Source organism: Anopheles stephensi, chromosome 3 (assembly GCF_013141755.1).
Source record: "Anopheles stephensi strain Indian chromosome 3, UCI_ANSTEP_V1.0, whole genome shotgun sequence".
NCBI classification, from domain to species: Eukaryota; Metazoa; Arthropoda; class Insecta; order Diptera; family Culicidae; genus Anopheles; species Anopheles stephensi.
Window position 1 is genome coordinate 41,260,319 of NC_050203.1, and position 20,668 is coordinate 41,280,986.

At 43.0% G+C, this 20,668-nt stretch overlaps 1 protein-coding gene across 2 annotated transcripts in view; it reads left to right on the forward strand.

Annotated features, from left to right (window-relative positions):
• LOC118512277 (band 7 protein AGAP004871) overlaps positions 1-20,668 on the forward strand; it is a 63,977-nt gene that overhangs the window by 7,134 nt on the left and 36,175 nt on the right. Inside the window, exon 1 of one of the 2 annotated variants that reach the window (XM_036056471.1) lies at positions 6,263-7,225. The exons of the other annotated variant lie outside the window; for it this stretch is intronic. Coding sequence (XP_035912364.1) covers positions 7,096-7,225 — 130 coding nt within the window. The 5' untranslated portion in view covers positions 6,263-7,095. Of the gene's footprint in view, positions 1-6,262; positions 7,226-20,668 lie in introns of those variants that run through there. 2 annotated transcript variants of the gene reach the window in all.

The following is a 20,668-nucleotide window of genomic DNA, read 5'->3' on the forward strand; positions in this document are numbered from 1 at the left end:
CTTGAACATAGCTAATTGGTTCTGACATGATCAACTCAATTAGCTGTCCGATAGTGGGATGACCTCGTACAGTTTATAGAGCTCGTTATTGTAAAATCCTTCAAAGCTTACTTCTCTAGAACGCGGCCAGAGTATGTGCCTCAGAGGCATAAGAGAATACTGGGACTATAAAACTCCTTGCTTCTTCTCTTACTGTTGTATAATCGGTGAAAACACTGTTGAATACTGTGATAAATTCTACAATTCATTTCTCTACATTCTCTGCATCTTCACTAGAGATGGGTTCTTTGGTAAAACACCCACGGTTCTACTCCGGATGCCACCAGTTTGACCCCAGTTTCGATTCTGTGGAAAGGAAATCGTCGGTTTTACGCGAAATCGATCAGAACCGTCTGGAACCGTTGGAATCGTCCGAACCGCCCGGAACCGTAGAAACGGAATCGTAGTCGATCAGTATTAGTGATTCCGGGACATGGTTCCGGACGGTTCGTTTGTACCTACCTTATGGAACTGGCTTCGTTTGTTTTAATCGTCTGGAACCAGTTCCGCTGGTCCCTTCTGTCTAGGCAGCCGGGTTTACAATTTGGGTCCATTTTACAAGGCCCCTGGACTCTGTGCGTGTATTTTTGGTGTCACCTTGCAATTCCTGTGAAATCGTAGTGGCCAAGCTGAGGTCGCAACATCGGTTATTGTTAATGGGGTCTACCATTTTGGTTTCCACTTTATTAATCTCCGACCTGGGGCTTGGCGCTGCATGCTCAATCCTTTGGAAAGCTCCTGCTGCAAAGGATACAAAAAAATCTTAGATCGTGTCTATGTCATCAGCCAATGCCAGGATCTGAATTTATTTATAGAAGATTAAAGTCCCCGAGTCTCAGATGGTCTTCTCTAGCATCAGGTTGTTAAAATTTAAATATTCAACATATGTTTGATACTACAATAACGAATTTTGCCAAAAATCAACTTCTTTCAATACTACAAAACTGAATAAATATTCCAACGAAAGTAAATGGGAATGTGAAGGAAGAATTCAAGGACAAAATCGAACAATTTGATAACAAGTATTTTATAACAAGCTTTTAAATTCCATGTCTGTTTAATTATTCCTACCATCAAACTAACTTTTCCCACTGACGCACTGCCCAACTGAAACAACTACCTAACCTCAGCTTCGTGTGGCGGTGTAACCAATTTGTCAAACAATTTTACATCGATGGAACTTGCTGGAACATGCGTCCTTGTAAGGTACACAGTATCACATTTCACACAAATTGCTTGACTCATCCAAACCGACATGTGACCCAGGGGCGGATGTAAGGTGCTGTCCGGGCAAAGAGTGATTGGTTTAAAAAATTAATTCATCCAAACTGTCGAGCACCTTATGTGTGTGACGCACATCCCGCACCCGTCTAACAACATGGAATAGAAATCGTGTGTCGTGTGTCAATCCCCCGTTTTACCGAGATACATCGATAGGACCGTCATCAGTGTGTATCAAACTTTTTGCCATCCCTCCGGCGGAACACCGTAATGGAAAATCTTATTCGGTCGTGGAATTTGTGCTTCTGTGGATGTTAGCCTTGTCCAGGCTGCACAGGCTCGTGAATTCGGCTGTGTTTTGGCGCTTATTCGAAGTTTTTGTTCATCGTTAAACGCGATGCTCATAATGACGGTGGCCAACTAGCAGATTCGTGGCGGTGGATGATAGTGTCGCTCGATATAATTCATAATCAACGTGGGCTGTTTTGTGTCGGAACAATCGGGCAGTGTCCCCAAAACTGGCAGCTGATTTGAAACATGTGGCCCATCATTATGTGGCCTATTGTTGGACGCTGTTTGAAACAAATGTGATGCCTTTGCACAAAGGGGCATTTGCCGGGAGAATGCCCGGGAGAAAAATCAGATTTGAGTTTTTGTTAATTTAGAATTTTTCAGTCAATCTATTGGTTGAAACTAAAAGAAACCCGAAATCATAATTCCCTACTGCCGCAAGAATTCTTCTCTATAATTTTTTTTTTATTCATAAAGAACGGCCTGGCCCTATTGCTTAAAGCTAAATTACAAATAATATTACAATTAACGATGGTTTGGAAACATTTCCTTCTCCAAACCGTGAAAGGGCACCTTATCCAAGGTGAGCTCGGTTGATATATATCCGTCATCCAGTAGTCGTGGTAGTGTTGGTTGCGAGGGTCGGTATCGTAGGTGATCATCTCATCCCGTTTGTTTTTGGGATATGCCATCATCAGTATTCTTTGGGTCGAGATCCAGCGTTCTTCCATCCCTCTGGCTTGTCTGCTTTCCTTGACCGTTGCAACACGCCATTGCTCTATAAATGTTTTAAAAAGAGGCAAAAGATGCATATTTGAAATTTTCCAACTGTTGAAGTTGATTTGAAAAGGAACTTTTTTTCTTGATTCAAAACAATTTTTTGAATTCTTAATGTAAAACTACCAGAAAGAGTTATACAAACAAAAATTTTGTCCTTATGTTCATGTAGCGCAGTGGTTAGTTCTCCGTACGACGCAGGCGTGGCGGTCTGGATGGGATTTGAAACTCGGCCCGTTATCGCCTCGTCCACTGCACTGCACTTTCATATTTGCAGACGCTATCACGAAAGCTTTACATTCTTCTCATTCAGATGTTTGGTTTTTTTTTTGAGGTCGAATACAAGAAAAACAAGATTTTTTTCGATAGCTCAGTAGACTTTATGAAACCACGTCCAAACGGTCCTGGTGGGATTTGATTCTAAGTCTTACCATGTGAAGATCGGTACCGCTATTACCTCGATCCAGTTGTAGTAAAAACATGCTTATCCATCCATGTTTATGGCCAGATGTAGTAAAAGAATTTTTTGTTAACTATGTATCCAATACAAATAAGAAAGTTCATCATCCTTGTCTTCAATTATTCCATGTCCTTGTAACTGCAGTTCGCCACTAATATAAGATCTGGTAGCTTTATAAAGTTTGTTTTAGATTTTTTAGAATGCATATTTACCTCACGGAAGCTAATTGTTGAAAGTGAACTTTAATTAAATTACTTAAAAAATACGTCATGTGTATGAAAAACAATTCAATACTGCAAGTTTATAGTGACTTTAAGAACTATCATAAATTTGTAAATTGAACAGTTTGTTTAGTAAAGTTTGATAAAAAATATTTTTTTGATAAATGTAAACTTTAAAAAGTCATGGGTTCTTACAACACTTGCATAAATCGTTTTCAGGCATTATGAAACGGAGCAGGAGTAAGAAATAGTTAGGTCATGCCGAGAGAAGCTACAGAAGCACGTTAATTTACGCTAATTTGCATTAACTCTTTAATATTATTCCACACTTGGTACAAAAAGACACAAACATACATTTATCCTGGTGTTTTGTTTTTGCGGTACCCACTATGCCAATGAGTATTTTGTCATTTTTTGTAAGCTCTTCTGATGACAACTATTCCAGTGTAAGTTGAAGCTTTATATTCATATCAACGTACTGCTTACACATGATCAACATGTATGCAAAATTCGGACCTAGCGATTTTTATTCACCACAGTACACGACAACCGAAACGTGCGTCAGAAAAACCTTTCTACCAATCCCGGTGGGATCAATCAGATCTGGTGAAACACGTAGTACGAAAGTACTTGCACAAGGTCGCTGTTCTGTCCACGGTTTTAGCGGAATCCTCTGTCACTGTCATGCAGAGATTCGTGAGTGTTTACGTGAAAACATTACATTTTGTTTCGTTTCGAGTAGAGATAGTGAATATGTAGGTCTTCAAAAAAATAAAAATAAAAATGCCGTAACATATTTCAGCAAGACACTGACACAAATTTTTCTTTATATAAAATACGCCAACCTGGTCAAAACAAACATTAACCGTACGCTAAAAGGGGGACGGTTGTTGTTTGTTGTTGAGGCACGAGATGAACGCATGCTTCAGCACCAGCTTAATAGGATCGGTGTTCCCGCAGGAGAACATGTAAAGGATTTTATCCCACAACAGGCCAGCCAAACCTGGCCACAACACAGACGAAAAGTAAACTCCGGCGTTTCGTCGCTGTTGTGTGTGTGTGTGTGTGTGGTTTTTGCTCTTCTTTTTGTCTGTTTGCTCTTGCGCCACCCACTGCATGGTCAGATTCCGCAATTTCTGAAATGAGAAATGAAACGGGATGAAACTGTTTTATGACACCAACTTATACAGTCCATTTTGTACGTGTCCTTTGGTCGTTAAGTGAGATTGTTTGTGTGAGCGAGGGAATGTGACGGCGTGATTTTTTTTGCTGAAACTGCCGAGCCATTTCAATGAGCAGACAAGAGAGCGAGGACTGACGGGAATGAGGCCTCGACCGAAAGGACGTAAAGTTGTGAAGCTGAGACTGTGGCCCGTCTGAAGAAGAAACAGAACCACCGCAGACCACTGTGTTGCTGGTAAGACTGGGGTGGGATTTTTTATCGGCTCAGCGGACATCAGAAATCATGCGGATGATTAGTGGGTTTGGCTCACAAGGCAGCGTCACTTTGAAGATGAAGAAACTCACAGGACAGGAAGGATGGCGTAGCGTGTAATAAAGCGAGTCCAGCCAGGTCGACCGGTCCCTCGCTGGAAGAGATGGGGTTTTCACTGTGTGTATTATAGTTGCTCAATTCAAATCAGAATCTACCCTCGGGGGCCGGGCTCGGGCACCAATTCGTTTTGGTGTAAATGATAGCCACAGGGCTGATGAGATGGCGCGTGAATGTACCGGAATAGGGTAAGCGATACGGCAAACACGTCGTTCATGAAAGCAGTGCGACCGCGTTAGAATAAAAGGAGCGTTCTGTGGAAAACTAAGGGAAAAAGTGTACATATTTATCTTTGCAGTCCCTCTTTTTTCCACTGCACTCGTTCTTGCTGAGCCTCTTTTTGAGCCATGCTTACGGTTGGTTCCGATGGCTGATCTGGCAAGTCAACAAGCTGTAGCCAGGTAAATCTGACTTCGTACCATCCGAAGGTAAAGCATAGGCGTTAGTAGTGAAGGGCTTTTCAGCCGTGTAGACATTAGTGAAGCGGATGCTGGTACACCCCGACGGTGATCCTTGCGTAGTTAAGCTACTTGTATCGGTTGCTGCACACTGGAAGGTTTATAAGCGTACGGGCGATTCACATGATCCACGGAGAAAAGTCGGAGAAAAAACAGAAATCTTGAAGATTCTTGTCCACATCTCGATGTTTAAGAGGCTCTTGCGAAGAGGGCGAATAATCACGACCACAGATCTTACGATTCGTATAAGGAACGCATGCGTGCGTGATATCGATGCCGTTCTTGCTTTCCTTCTGTTAGTTACTTTCTGGGTTTCACATGCGAATAACAACAACATTCACTTTATATCAGTTGTGTTTTATTACTCTGTTTTCCTCTGTCGAAGCTTGTGTCTTATAACACTTATATTTGTGATTTTTATTTTATTTCTGATTTTTTACCATTTATTCAGTAGAAAATGTGTTACGGTAGAGAAGCGTTGATGTTATTTCAACAATTTTCTAAAAGCTTTTGTCAGGAGCAATGTATTTTTTTTGTTCGTCTCCTGCTAAGCATTTAGTCCCACTAAAAGCAGAACACTGTTCTCCGGCCCTGCGTTACTTCCGAAAGCGACTCGTCCTGGTGTGCGCACTTGTGGCGTGCCGTGCTGCTGTTACGCTGGTAAGCGACACTGTACGGGTGTTTGTCGGAAAATTGCGATAAAGAAATCGTTCGCGTGTGGAATGGAATTTCCCTGCCGGCGCATACTTCCCTGCCCGGCCATCGCGCCCGCCACCGAGCTCGGCGTGTTAAAAACAAATAAGAAAAGCATGGCCATAAAATCACTCGCGCCGTTCACTCGAACGCTCGGTCAATCGCGTATTACGCGCTCGGTGAGTGATGGTGATGATGCTCGGCCATGATACCGCTACAGCCCGATAACGCCCGATATGAGTGGGGCACTGAACGAGTGCCGCTGAGAGTCTTCGTGTTGAGTGCCACGGTCCCGAGTAAGGCTAAAAGGATCTGCCCGAAGTCGAATGAACATGGAGCATGAATCCCCGGTACAGCAACCGGTAGCTGGGTACCGAGCAAAACCTGCTTGTAGAAAGCTCGTCGGACACGGCGATACACACACACACACCAGCCAGGAGTAGACGATTGTTTTTCCAGCCACGATTGTAATGGATGGGCACGGGCGGAAAACTGGCTTGGTAGTCGAGCACCTTCAAAGCGAGCGTCGGTGGGTGACAAGCGTTAGTCGACGTCGGTACGTCGTTTTTGCGTGTAGGACAGGTGGACTTTTCCGCACATGAATATTGTATGTCTGACACTTTTCGAAACCGTGTTTCGGGTTTTGCGTGACGCTTTGGGAAGTAGCTGAACGGTGCACTTTGTTTGGGAGATTCGTAATCTGTGTATAGTTATAGGAAAATGTGCGAAACAGTGTAGGGAAGTCTGGCAAGTGAAGTCGATGGAGGCGCCTGGTGCTTGATGAGCGATTTGAAGAGATACAGTGGTTCGTACGCGCGTAAACGAAAGAGTCTTGGTGCTTTTAATTGTAACAGTGAATGCAGTGTGATTCTTCGAACTTTCCACTCGAATGTCTGAGAAACTCCGCACGAGGGAAGTAAAAGCTAATCGCCTGTCGATTGCGCCACCTTCATCACAATCCTACACATAAGTGTGTGGATACTCGTGTGTGTGCGTGTTTATCAGTTTCCAGCTCATTAGTTTCGTGGAAAAACGGGAGAAATGTCACGGAACTAGTGGAACCAACCATCCCGTTTCGGTGATTATCTGGCAGCGTGAGATAGTGGAGTCGAGTGTTAAGGTGTAATTTGTCACATGGGAGTTTCGCCCTTCGCCCTGCACGGCACGGCTGACATAATTCGGAGTAGCGTTGACAGTTTTGCGGTTGCTCTGTGAGGTGTGAATACAGTACACGGGGCGTTCCGTGGTTGTTTAACCTCACGCACATCGTTACTTTCGTCGGTGCAGCAGAGATTCTGGTGCGACCTGGTGTGTGACCGACCTGACTTGCTGTGGTTAGTGGTGCATGCTGGTTCGGACCGCGTGCAAAAGGCGACCTACTGAATGGCACCGACTATTAATCCAGCGGCGCATCCCATCAAAATGTTGCACTTTGGCAATAACAACAATTCCCGAGCTAGCTCGATGCGGCGTCCGGATACTACCGCGTCAGGGTCGTCCATGTACTCGGCAGGTAGGAAGAACCTTCTGTATGACTTTATGTAGGAAAATCTTTACAAGGTGAAATTCATCAGCTATGCGTCAAACGCGAGACGACATGGGTGTGCTCGTCGTGCCACAAGGCAGAAGCGACCTTCTTCCCAATTCCCTGGTAATTGCTGCGGTATACGAAGCCGATGGGTAATTTGTGAAATCCTTTACGGCGCTTCCTAGACGCACGTGCTCACGACATTCTCTGCAGAGATTTCGAGGAAGTCGATGGGATTTTGTAATACGAAATGCTGACAGCGTTGTGGTTGTGCCTGCACACACACACATACAGCTGCTGACGCCGGGTACGGAGTGTGTCGTTCGATTCCAATAAGGTATTCATTGAGTGGAATAATATGCTGATGATGGTGGTTTGCTCAAGTGTATGGATTCTGCTATACGCTTGTGTAACATCTGTTGTGGGCAGTTTTTGTGTGTGTCTAGTCTACGAGACGATGACAAGCGGCACAATATGAAGCACTTATCGCTTCTTGGGAGCTAAGTTTTTATTAAATTTAAGTGAATTATACTATTTATCATGTTATGTATAGATGAAATAAAGAATGAATTTTTACTATTCAACACGATTTTCAAACCTGTGAGCAACAAGTTGCAGTTTCTGAGCCCAAGAAATGAAAGCCAACATATATAAAACAAATAACCCAAACCTTTGCTTTGGTAGCGAAATCCAAGCCACCTTCAATCCAGATCCAGACATTGTGTAGGCCATCCCTATTTGGTACGTAGGAGTCGTAAACAAAAGTGTAACACTAGCCTTTGGTCGTGCCCTGCAGTGGTTGCGTTGGTTTTGAGCTCGCTCGGTGCGCTGCGACAGCTGGTGAGCCTCGGTGCTTGGGCTATCCCCAACGCCGGGGCTATCCACTACGCCGGGACTGGCCATAGTCCAGGAGATAGATGGCGAAAAGAATGTAATCCCCATGATAAATATTGCTTAAAGTTTATCGTATTACTTGTGGTGGCCCGTGGTGCCTGATATGCAGGAAAGAAGCTAATGAGGATACAAAAAATCCCTGCACTCACAGGAAGTTGCGGTGGCGGAAACACTGTCTCTTTTATATTATTTTACTCGCGTTTGAAAATACTGAATTGTTGGTCAGTTAAAAAAGCTATACTTATCCAAATATTTAATATATCCTGCTGATTCTCAATATTTGAAGTTTGCAATATTCCATTTGTTAATTACTGTAAAGTAATTAAAGTAGTGTAACGAAAGTTATTTGTTAATGACTGTATTACCAACCTTCCCGCCGAAGGTCTTCTGTTTTGAGCAGGTGATTTCAAGTTCTTCCTTCCTGTGTCCTCGTCTGCTGACTGTTGTCTTCTCCAATCTGTACTTAATTCCTTCTCTGTTTGGTGTTGTAAAAATGGCCAACTCCTATCCCTCGATAAGTGTTGTGTGATCTCGTTTGCTCGTTCTCGTTCTCGTTTTTCGTTTAGTTACATCCTCTGTGATACAGTTATACGTCGCGTATCCTCTGTAAAGGATCTAGGTGTGTGGCTCGACGAAACGCTGTCCTTCAGTTCCCGTGTGATCAATGATTATGTTATCAGCAAGTCTAACAAATCACTGGGTCTGATCATTCAGACCTGTCCCTGTACTGCTGTTGGATGCGATCCTCCTTGGAATACGCGGCTATAGTCTGGTCTCCCCCAGGCTCTACTGCGATGGCCAGACTGGAGAGTGTTCAGCGCAAATTCACTCGTGTAGCGGTTTGGCGCTTCCTTAACGGTTATCATCTTGCTCTCCCTCCCTATCCAGTCCGTTGCCATCTTCTTGGGCTAGAAACCATTGAGGATAGGCATTTCCATGTCCGTGCTAGCTTCATTGCAGGTCTCCTGTTAAATGAACTTGATGTCCCTTCCCTCCTGTCTACCCTCCCTCTTTATGCTCCTTCCCGTCGCCTTTGCGATGGACCCCCCCTTTTATATCCCATCCTGCCACACCCGCTACGGTTCGAACGATCCTCTGCTTCGAGCTTTATCGACATTCAATAAGTGCTATAACCTGTTCGACTATAATCTCCCCCTGCCTCGTTTTCGTGTCCGTCTTCGTGAAGCCTCTTTCCACGCCACCTTATTCTACTGTCATCCTCGCTTTTCCTTTAAGTGTAAAAGATAATTGTTAAACCATCATTGGCGGACAATAAATAATAATAATAATAATAATAATAATAATAATAATAATAATAATCTGATTGCTATGCTCTACAACGAACTGGCAATATTTTCCATTCATTTGAAACATTCCCTTACTGCTACTATCAGCTATAGATTTGAAACATTGCAATAAGCTGTGGATGCAACGATCAGTGTTTGTTCCAATCCTTTTAACTTGTCAGATTGAACAAAAAGTCATTGGATCGTTAGTGTACATGCTCATCACATCACGTGACATGAGCGGATATCACAAACTTAGCACACAGTATAATGAAAAATTACAGTATTTCTATGCAAATTTCTCCTAACTCTATGCAAGATTCCATTATCTGATTGAAAATTCCAAAACGGGTTTGCAATATTTCTTTAAAGCATTCTCCTTTATTTATCATAAGCCTGTATTGCCAACTTATTGATATCACGTAGCCTAAGTCGGTCCTTACAACGGAGAAAGTATCTAGATGGTTCGATATGTGATCGTATTGAGTAAAAGAACTTTTTACCCTACTACAGACCCTATTGAATAAATCTTCAAAAACTTGGATATCTAACACATCATTATCTTTGGATTGGAGTGACTATTTAAGAGAGATAAAATGTATTTGTTGTCCGGTTGCTGGTTCGTACGACTCAATCAACCGCCACAATACATCTATCGAATCAACTGGGATTCATATGGAACGAAATGACTGTGTGCACAGCCCTTTATCAAAAAGAGCAACCATATGGTGTCCGGATGACAGTGATGTCTGTACATCACATCACTCATCATCATGTGATAGACGTTAATTACGATTTGATTGGGCCCTTGAGAAACGAGCATGTGCCAGTAAAACATGAGCTCAATGAGGTGAACCTTTCGTGTCGTTTAAATCAGATGATTTTAGAACAATTGTTGAAATAGCTTACGTCACGAGAAGAATTTTTATATAAAACCGGTAAGTATGATTATTAGAGAATGCAGATGAACGGATCTACGTGAACAAATATTTTATTACCTATGATTAGCAATAAGTTTTACGGTGGAATTGATCAAACAGACAAATTTAGACGGTTTAGATCTAATGCGTAGGATTATGTCGTCATACTCTTACCTCCAAACCAACCTTATACGAAACATTCCGTTTTGTCTGTGCAAGAAACCGATCTCGATAAGCCGTTATGGTCCGTGTAGCGCGAAGGTTTAGCGAACGCCGTGCTTCGCCCAGAAGGATTTACGTAATTACTCCTAAAGTTGATTAATTATCTCGCAGGAACAGAGTGTACCGCAGGTTTTTGGCTAACCCCGTTCCTTTTCGCTGTGTCCTCGAAAGCCTGGAATGGTCTGGGTAAAGTACCATCTGCCGTCAAGGGTTGGTAGGCGAGCCGTATCTTCATGGTGGACCGGGCCTTTTAATTATGAAAACGAGCCCATTCGGCGCTGGTGCGATTGGATAAGGTAGCAAAATTTTGTAATATTTATAGAATCGGCTGACTGGTTGGCTGGATGGTTGGATGGGCAAGCATTAGGCTCGCGGGAACATACCAAAGCATACCAAAGCGTTTAGCGGGGTTAAAGATGCCGGTCTAGGGTGATCGCACAACGAGGCGATTATGAATGGGGATGGTTGCAAGTCCAGCAAATTATTGTTATTTTCTTGATTTTGAAGATAAACTAATTTTCGCCAGCAACCCCGGGAACATTAATTGGCAGGAGTGAAGCTTAAGTGAAGCACTGCAGGAAGCTCCCGGTCCCAGTGGAGTTTTGGGGTTTCCCTTTTTTTCGGTGGAGAAACTTTCTTGCTGCGCAGAATAATCAAATTTGCCCAACGATGGAGAAGCCTGGTAATTCGTGGCTAATGGAGGCGCATGGTGTTTCATGTGTTTGCGGAAGACGAACGAATTGGGCTGATGGGTGAAACCATCACGAACGAAGCGGGGTTGTGGGGGCTGTGGCCCATTGTACGTGCACAGATATCACCGCCTCTGTCTTGCATCGCAATGTGGAAGTCGTGGTGATAAGAGATTCGCGTGGTTTAGAGATTCGCACACGTTCTCGCACGGCATTGATTAATGATGCTCTCGGTGCTGAAACACACGCTTGCGAGGCTGAGAGCTCTCCGAATGTTGGGCGGTGGATGAACAAATAATCCAATTGTGTGCGAACGTGAGGTGCATGTTGGGCTGGACATAATAATGAATTTGAATTTAGTTTACTTTTGCAAGCACCGATAGAGCAATACAGTGTTAAATAAACAACTGGACAACTGCCGCCTGCTGCTGCGGGGGTTTGGAATTAATGAGTTTGAAAATGTGATTACACAGCAATGTTGAGAGCTTTCCGGAAAGTCCACTAATGAGTTAGATATCCATCCCTTCACTTCGTAGTGGAGATGCTTGTCAACAATTACAGAATACTGATACTATTACCTATTCTATCAGCATCTCTGTTCTCTAAACGATCACTGTCAGTAATGTAGCGCCATTGGGTTTATTTTTGTCTTTACATCGTTCCATGATATGTTTGAGCTTGCCACACAAAAACATATTAAAAGTGGGTTGAAATTGAATTTCCACGTCCACGGTGCAAATTGTTCGCAGTAAACATTAGCACCCATAAAACGAGCAGTGGCGGTTGGCGTTGGTTGGTGAGTGGCGCGTGGTAGTGTACGGCCGTCTGGAGCAAGTCCATTTGCTCCTATCAAGGGAGATAATGACCATTATTTTCGTGCTTTGTTGATTCGTATGATACATTAACAAGGGAGTCGTGGAACCCAGCAGGAGAAAGTGAGAAATTATTACAGTTTATTTGTTCAGTTGTTTTTGTACAGGATGGCGGGAGTTTAAGCACAATTTTATAGTTTTGGATGAAAAAATTTGTTTGACACTCGAACAGGAAGTTCATCAAATTATTACTGAGGCATGGGATAGTGAATCAACGCCTTACGCTTGGAATATTGGATTCATCCATCCTATGTACTAGAAGGGAGATAGGCTAGAGTGCAGCAATTACAGGGATATTACGGTATTGAATACAGCCTACAAGATTTTCTCACTGATATTGCAAGACCGACTTGTTGGATTGGCGACTTGGCGGCAAATCTTGGAGAAGATAGTGGAACTGCAGTTTCACTGTTCATTGATTTTAAAGCTGCATATGACAGCAAAGCAAGAGTAAAACTATACGAAGCAATGAGTTCTTTTAGAATTCCGGCTAAGTTTACCAGACTTGTAAGAATGACAATGACCAACATCACATGCCAGGAGGAAAACTCTCAGAGGCCTTTGTTACCTTTAAGGACCTTTTGCAAGGTAGATAGGCTTCCCTGTCTTCTAACTAACTGTGACTCTGAGGTGAAAACATTGGGGTTCATCTTCTATAAGTCAAACCAGATCCTGGCATACGCTGATGACATAGACATCATCTGTTTGAGGGTCTCCTGCGAAGATATATGATGTACTTGAATGTACAGATAGGTGACAGCACCTTTGAAGTCGCTCAAACCTTCACAAATTTGGGGTCTTAAGTCAACACCGATATCAACATTGATGTTGAGCTACACACAAGGGTGCTGACTGCTAACCGGTCATACTACAGCCTGAGGAAATCCTCCACTCTAAATACCTGTCGCGACGGAGGAAGCTAGGACTGGATAGAACATTTATAGTCTTAGTACTCAAATACGCACTGAGAGGTCGTTAAGCCAAAAAAGGAGAAGAAAACTCACACACGCCTCAGAGACATGGAATCTGTCAAAAACTGACGAATCCCTCTTAGTCGCGTTCCAAAAGAAAATGCTCTGAAGGATTTTTGGCTCCGTAAGCACAATTTGTATCGCCAGGCTTCTGTGGGCAGGTCATGTCATGAGAATGGCACTGGACGCCCCATCCCATAAAGTCTTTTTAAGCCGTCTGGACAAACGAAGCGTGGTAGGCACAAATTGAGATAGAGTATTGTTGTTGATACAAGAGTTATTAGGCTTTTTGATTGATCCGAGCGCGGTCCGGGGCTAGGAGGTCCTTAAGTCAAGAAGAAAAGGACATGCGCGAATTGTGTTTTCAAAGTTTTGATTAACAGAATATCCTTTACATTTATTTCACATTCTTTCCAAAATTCCAAAGGATGTCTTTTGACTTCCACAATATCCGGAAGGATTCAAAGATGGCTGTTACAATGACTCAAATTGTATCTAATGCAGCCGTTATGTTCACCAGATTTTCAGTTCACATGTGTACTTTAAGGACAGTTTACGCATGATTGTAGGTATGCACATCAGACTCTTTGGAGGAAGAACACCTCAGCATCCTATCGTTGGTTACGCTGTGTTGAACTGTATCACCCGCGGGTGTCATCCGTTAGTAAAAAAGTGAGCGAAGAAAGAAAAACATGTCGACCAGGTTGAAACCATTTAAAGATCCAGGCCAGTTCGGAGCAACACTGGATAAATGGAGGTTACGGCAACCTTTCAAGTTTACTTGAGCATCCGTGCAATGGGGTTCAGTATGGGGTGCAATGCGGAAAGGATCCAATTTGCATTTACCCTCCGATTTGCAGCTCAATGGGAAAAGTAGCACGGTTTCAAAATAGAGTCCGGAACAGAACTAAGTACCGGTTGTGTTGTGAAAAGTTGCTTACACTTACTGGCCATACTGCACAAGCGGAGGAAGAAAGTTTTCCATCTTCCATCGTAACTTCTTGATTTCTTTGGTTTTGGGCAAAATAAAGGGTTGGGATTGATTTTCCGAATTTCCCTTTTTCGAAGTTTGCCACCCGTCTAGGGCACAAAATACCATTCCATCTGCAAAGAAAGTACGGGTGTAGTACGGGTTTTGGTTACGTGAGGGACGAATGAATAAATAAAATCATCGACTGTGTGCGTACGATCAGTATGCTTAAATGTTTTCCAGGAGCATTATGATTTTTTTCCTTTCATCCCTCGGCTGTCGTTTTAAACGAAAGGCGTGTCGAGCTTCTCGATTTAAATGGGGGGTTTTGCTTTTTATCGAAAAAAAGGGAACCGAAATCGTATTAAAACATTCCAATACCAATGGGAAACCGCGTGACGGGTAAATGGAAAAATGTGGAAAAACGCACATTATCTGTATTTTTATGGGAGTAGTATTTTCTCAGTAATCTCCTTACGAAATTGTATGCAAATATCCGGTCCGTTGATAGGGCGGTACGGAATAAGGCTACACTTTTTTTAACGATTCTCTTCATCCTCATCGCGGTTGACCAAATTTGAACGGTTCCGTGTAACGTAATGATTGATTCAGAATTATATAAACCGTGTCTACGGACTAAACTAGGAGCCTTCCATCTGGAATGGTGCTTTTCAATCGCGTGTTTCCGCATTTTCCGTCGCCGAAAGTGTCGGGCTCGCTGGCTCGCTGAGTCAACAAATGAGAAACTTGTTCGAAGTGAAACTGCGAATAAAGTCATCGCTAAAGTCTCGCTGATTAATACCAGCACCGTCGGCTGTTATTGTCTACTTGTTGTTTGTCGTTAAATATCGGTGCCATCGGGGCTCGGGCTCGGGATCGCCTGTCCGATCCATTTATCGTGATGGAACGAAAAAGTTGCTTCCGGGCAAAGGAAGTTTTTCTCTCTCGTTGTCAATAGCGCGATCCGTGGCGAGGAAAATTTTCCCTCCTCACCAGCGTGAGCAGTTACGAGCGACCGGTCGGTCGAGGAAAACAATTGCCGGAGGTTATGGCTGGTGCCCTAGAACAAAGAGTAGAATTTACTTTTAATCAGAGTGTCACAGCGCTTCCGACAAGTTGCAATTTACTGTAAATAAGTTTTGAATCTTTCCCGTTGGGGTTTTCTTCTTACATTCCGAGAGCTTCCGGCTCCGTCGAACGGCGTAGAAGCACGGCAAGGTGCTTCGGGTCGCTGGATTAGCGGTTTCGACGCACGAGACGGTATCAGTTGGCATCGCCGAAGCCCGGCGAGCCCGGGGATGGATGAAAAAAGTTTTTCCCATCAAGGAAAACGTGCAGCAAAATTCCCGTGCTGCTGCTGTTGCTGCTGCTGCTGCTCAGTGTCTGCAGTCTCCTAGAAGGCGAAAGATATCCTTTACGTAGCATGTTTTTCGCTGCGCGACCGGAACTGATCTGGCGGTGGTTGGTTGATGTTGGTTTTTGCTGTTATCTTAGGGGGCAAATCTTTGCCGTGGTTGTGTGCTTTGCTAAAGCAAGTAACGTTGGCTGGAATTAGATGTAAAGGTGGAGAATAAATGGCTGGTAAGAATGGGAGCGAGGGGCTAACCGAAGGTTATATATTCCATTGGGAACAATCGAGGTTGGAGTGTGACTGAAATCGGTTTATGGATCAGGTGGTTTTGCGGTGGCTTTAGATGGAAATGTTTTTTTTGTGTGGGTGTGAAATGTTCTAAGGGAATCAAAACAACATTATAAAATAATTTCGATAAGCTTTAAATCTACGAGAAAAAATATAACCATACGAAATGGCAATGGAAAATCATTTTGAGGCAGATGATTTTCGTTTTTAATTCTCGATAACAAATGAACGTTGATATGGAAGAATATAAATCTATTAAGGAAAAAGGCTGGGCGGCCCGGCGTGAGATGCGAAAGTGGCGCCGGTCTTCACAAGGCAGGGCCAGGGTTCAAATCCGATCTCGGTCGTTCCCCCATAGTGAGGACTGACTTTCCAACTATGCGGTATCAATAAGTCTAGTAAGTCAGAAATTGGAGATTGTTGATAAGGACCTGAAATATTTGCCAAGAGTTTGGCAAATGATTTTTGTGAGAATTTATGAGGCATTAGAAATCATAGTGAGATACTGTCATAAAGCTCTTCATTCTTCAGCATACAGCAGTTAAAGGCTATTAGAAAGCGCAGTGACGTTGTAAACATAGAAGAAATTAATTGTCAAGCAGTAGTGTACGGTCCACAGGGTTGAAGGCAACATCAAAGTCAGCATACAACATTTACCTGTTTAACATTATGAAGCGTCGGATGGCAGGAAGTCAGTAAATATTAAAACATTGGTTTCAATGCTTGCTTTCTTTAACTGTCTTAACTTACTGTCCGCCTCACAGTTGTATCAATAAATAATCCTAACTTAACTTAACTAAATTATACTGCAGTTTTACGGGGAAGAAACGAATGAGGACTGGTTCAGGGTAAAGGTACAAGCATGGAAAGAGTAGCCAGCGAAGTGAAGGTCAAAAGATGGACACCGTTGTTAAAAGAACGAAGATAGACACAAAACCGAGTGTTCTGGTCATATTGAGTGTGTAACGGAAGATCAGAAAGGAACGCAAAAGGCGTGAGATGGGATATACAGGGGGATAAGAGACAGGAGAAAGCGTACGCTGATGTCACTAAGGAGCAGTCCGGCATTAAAGATAGACTGCACTCGAACTCGTCTAACCCCCTATGATTCTACACCAAGTATTTGACGCCGGATGCCATAAGATGGCATTTGAGAAAGCGCAAGGCCCCAAAATTCTATTAAGCACTAAAGCGAAGTACAGGCCTCACGACCAGGAGGGATCTGAAAAGTCAGAAGTAAGCCTACAAATGAGACCGATTATCTTGTAGGCTTCCGTAGAGTATCTTAAAGTTTTAAATTGGTTATAATTTTGTTCATGTCAGCTTTCTTTTAAAGAGGAAAGATAAAAGCTGTTTTTAACCTATTAAAGAAGTCAGGACTGGAACTTACGTATCTCTGCTGTGTATGAAAACTGTGCTAGGTTTTGGAAGTATATAAGTTACAGCATGATTAGGTCCAATAACAGGGCGATGCATCAAAAGTTCGACTTATATGGAGATAGTAAGATGTTTTAAAAACTTTTGCTAGACATACAGTTGGGACGGTCCAGTGGCAGAGGCGATTGCAGCGCCGGTCTTCACAAGGCAGGACCGAGGATCAAATCACATCCCGGCCACATCCCCGAGCGCAGGACTAACTATTCAGCTACGGGGTAAAAACAAGGAAGTCGGAAATGGTAGACTAAGACGTTTCGAGGTTGTAGTGCCAAGGAAGAAGAAGATGTAAATACTGTTCAATGTAATATTTTTTACTGAGGAAATATTACACACCGTTTCTATGTGTAACGGTCGAGCTTAGGGTTTGCCCCATCGGCAAATGGAGGATCTCAAACGTGATTGAATCATCTCGAATAGTAATTCTACCGTAAACATAGCAGATTACATCCGAACCTGCGAGGCTTAACTACACATAATAGCATTCGATCGAGCACCAAAGTCAATTATCCCCGGTGCATTATGTAGCGTTCTGCAAAGTGTGCTGACCTGTAAAGCCCGATACGGTTGATTGGACGGAATACAATTTTGCCTCGAGCAGGCATTTTGGCTGCAAAAAGTGTGGACCGCACGTCGAAGTTGATTGCATCGCAGTACCGAGTCACCGAGCCAGGTACTACCCAGAACGACACTTGAGTTTGTGCATTGAGGTGTGTAAATGATTTGGGTTAGCATTGCAAATCGTGTTTTCCGCTTTTCCGTTTTTTTTGTTTCTGTATGCTTTAGATTCATTAAGCGGCATTGTTCTGGAAACAGCAGGAAATATGTACGGGAATGATTTATGAATAATGCAAATGAAGCACGTTGATTTCTGATGTTTTGTGTGTGAGTGAGTGTTTTATATTTGCTCGCAGAACGATTTATAGATTTGATAAAATAGAGAAAAGCAGTTGATGTTATTTTCGACGTACATAAAACAATCTGTGGCTGCAGAAAATTCCCAATCGAGGAAACGATTCGACCCTTATTCGTCGCCAGTTTTTAACGCTTCATATGCTAATCTTTCACAGGCCACCCGCTCCAATAAAACGACCAAACTTCGGATCGACTTTAGTTCGGCCGAGGTAAATGGAACAAAATTGAAGTGCAAACAGAATGCTCGGGCTGACCTAATTTTGTTGCAGGTGACTGTTGATTTTCGTTTGCTCGCTGTGCAGGTCAAAAGCGTAGGCATTGTGTGCGGTAGGCAAACACGACCGTAATAGTCAGCCTGACGCAGTTGAAATATGCATCAGTAAATGAAATCAAACACGTGTAGAAACATTTTATCATTGCATGGTGGAAACGGGGATGCTTTCAGGCTTTCCAGGCTCGTTCGTTGACAGTATGGTGACTTAACGAAATGGTCGAAGGGGGAGGTAGCTCTGGCAATTATATGTCATTCAACCTTCGTAATATTTGCTTTCGCAACTAAGGATTCGTTCAGAACTGGACGACAGTCGTATTAAAAATTTGTGCCTAAGGGTTGACAGCAGTCAAGTAGAAACTCCGTGTTTGTAACGCACTTGACAACGCAACCTCAGCTGGCCGATCTAAAGTAGTGCGTTACAGTCGCATGCATGCAGATGTGAAATTCGGCGTACGATACGTCCCCCCTCTAATGAAGCAATCTTGGTCCATAATTAAAATTCATTATCACATTACGAATGCATTATTCAAGCGAATGCTACAACTCCTGCAATGCACTTGATCCGTTTCTATTGGGCAACTTAACTGAGCTGGCGCGACCAATCCCATCGCCGGTACGGTTCGGATCTCCCCAGGACTTTTGGGCATTGCTGCGTTAAAACTGAGCGGTAAAACCAGCAGCCAGCATCCTCTTCAGCATCGCACGTTGAATAATTGTTCAGGAATCCGCTTTGTCGTTTCGATTATACTTGCTATCTAGCTGAATACTGAATACCTTCCTTCCTACCGAGCTGGAACACTGGTGACGGTGGTAGCTGGCGTTTTTTGTCTGTTCAACCAGCGCAACACAACTCAGGTCCTCGCTCTCGTACCGAGCTCTGGTAGCATAAAGAGGATGAGGAATGGAACAGATTGGCACATTAGTTTAGGACTCGAAATTCATGAGCAATAGCTCCCGGTTGTGCCGTTGCTCGTGGAGATAACTCTCTTTGAACACAGGGCATATCGTGGTGCCTGTTGTTTTTTTGCTTCAAAGCAGTAAGTTAATTTCGGATTCATTAATATGTGATAAAATCTGGTACCATACATCGGCAGGATGAGTGTGTGTCTGGGTGATAAGCAGAGCGGAAAATCGATCGGAAGCACTGCACAGATTATGGAAATGCGGTTGACGAAAAGCTCTATACGAAGCTTTTTATTGCGTGCTCTATAGAATTGTGTGTTTTTTGTTTAGTATAAACACAATACAAATATCGTTTAATATAACACTTAACAGAAAGTTAAATGGAGAGGCACAGCATAAAAGCGTTATAAGCTTCAAACCGAGGTTGCAGATTTACTAACCGCTATAAACAATTTGGGAATATTTTATCTAAAATGTTCTTTGCCTCGCTAGAATTAGTAACGCATTTATGTGTTTACTGCAATACAATACTAGTTAGATAGTTAAAGTATACAAATGTACAATATGGGGCGGTCCGGTGGCTGAGGCGATCTTCACACGGCAGGACTGGTGTTCAAATCCCATACAGACCGCCTCCCCGTACGCAGGGCTGACTACTTTGCTACGGGTAAAAATCATGTCACAGAAAGCCAGAAATGGTAGACCCAGACCTTCAGGGGTTGTAGTGCCAAGGAAGAAGAAGAAATGAAAAATATTATCAATCTGTTTGGAACCGTTCATCAATTTTTATAACTATTTGATGAAGAAGAAAGAGTATATAATAAACATAGTATTTAGGATATTTCTTCCTCAATTAGGGCCTAACAGGAATCCTCTGTTCCTTTGCCTTTAAAAAATGTAAGGGCTCTATCGCAGGATGCCAATGTCACAACATAACCAGTTCACAGGAACCAGGTGGGTTCACAATCCACACCGTGATAGTGAGATCATTGTAAAGATCATAAGGATCATGATAAGTTCAACTTCAGAAAACCTTCTCGCTGTCTTTCTCTCGATCGTGGCCAACGAATTCCTATTCGTCAGTTTGGCCGTTTTTTCGACCTTTTGGTAAGCTTCTGCTGCATAAAAAAGCCTCAAGCCAATCACTTCTATGTCATCAGCGTAACGAATTGCCCTCACTAGTGCCAGGTTAAAGATAAAAGAATCAAGCATTTGAAGCCTAATGTGTGCAACTGAAATACTTACAAGCCTGGTAAACTTGCTAGATATTCCAATTGAACTAATTGAGACGTAAAATTTTAACCTGATATTGTCATTTGTGGCTTTGAAATTAGAGAAGTGATATTTACTCTGCTACCTTTTCCAAGATTTTCCGAATGGTGACGATCTGGGCACGCTTCTCATTTTCTCAAAAATGTCTCTCAGGAGCAGTAAGCAGG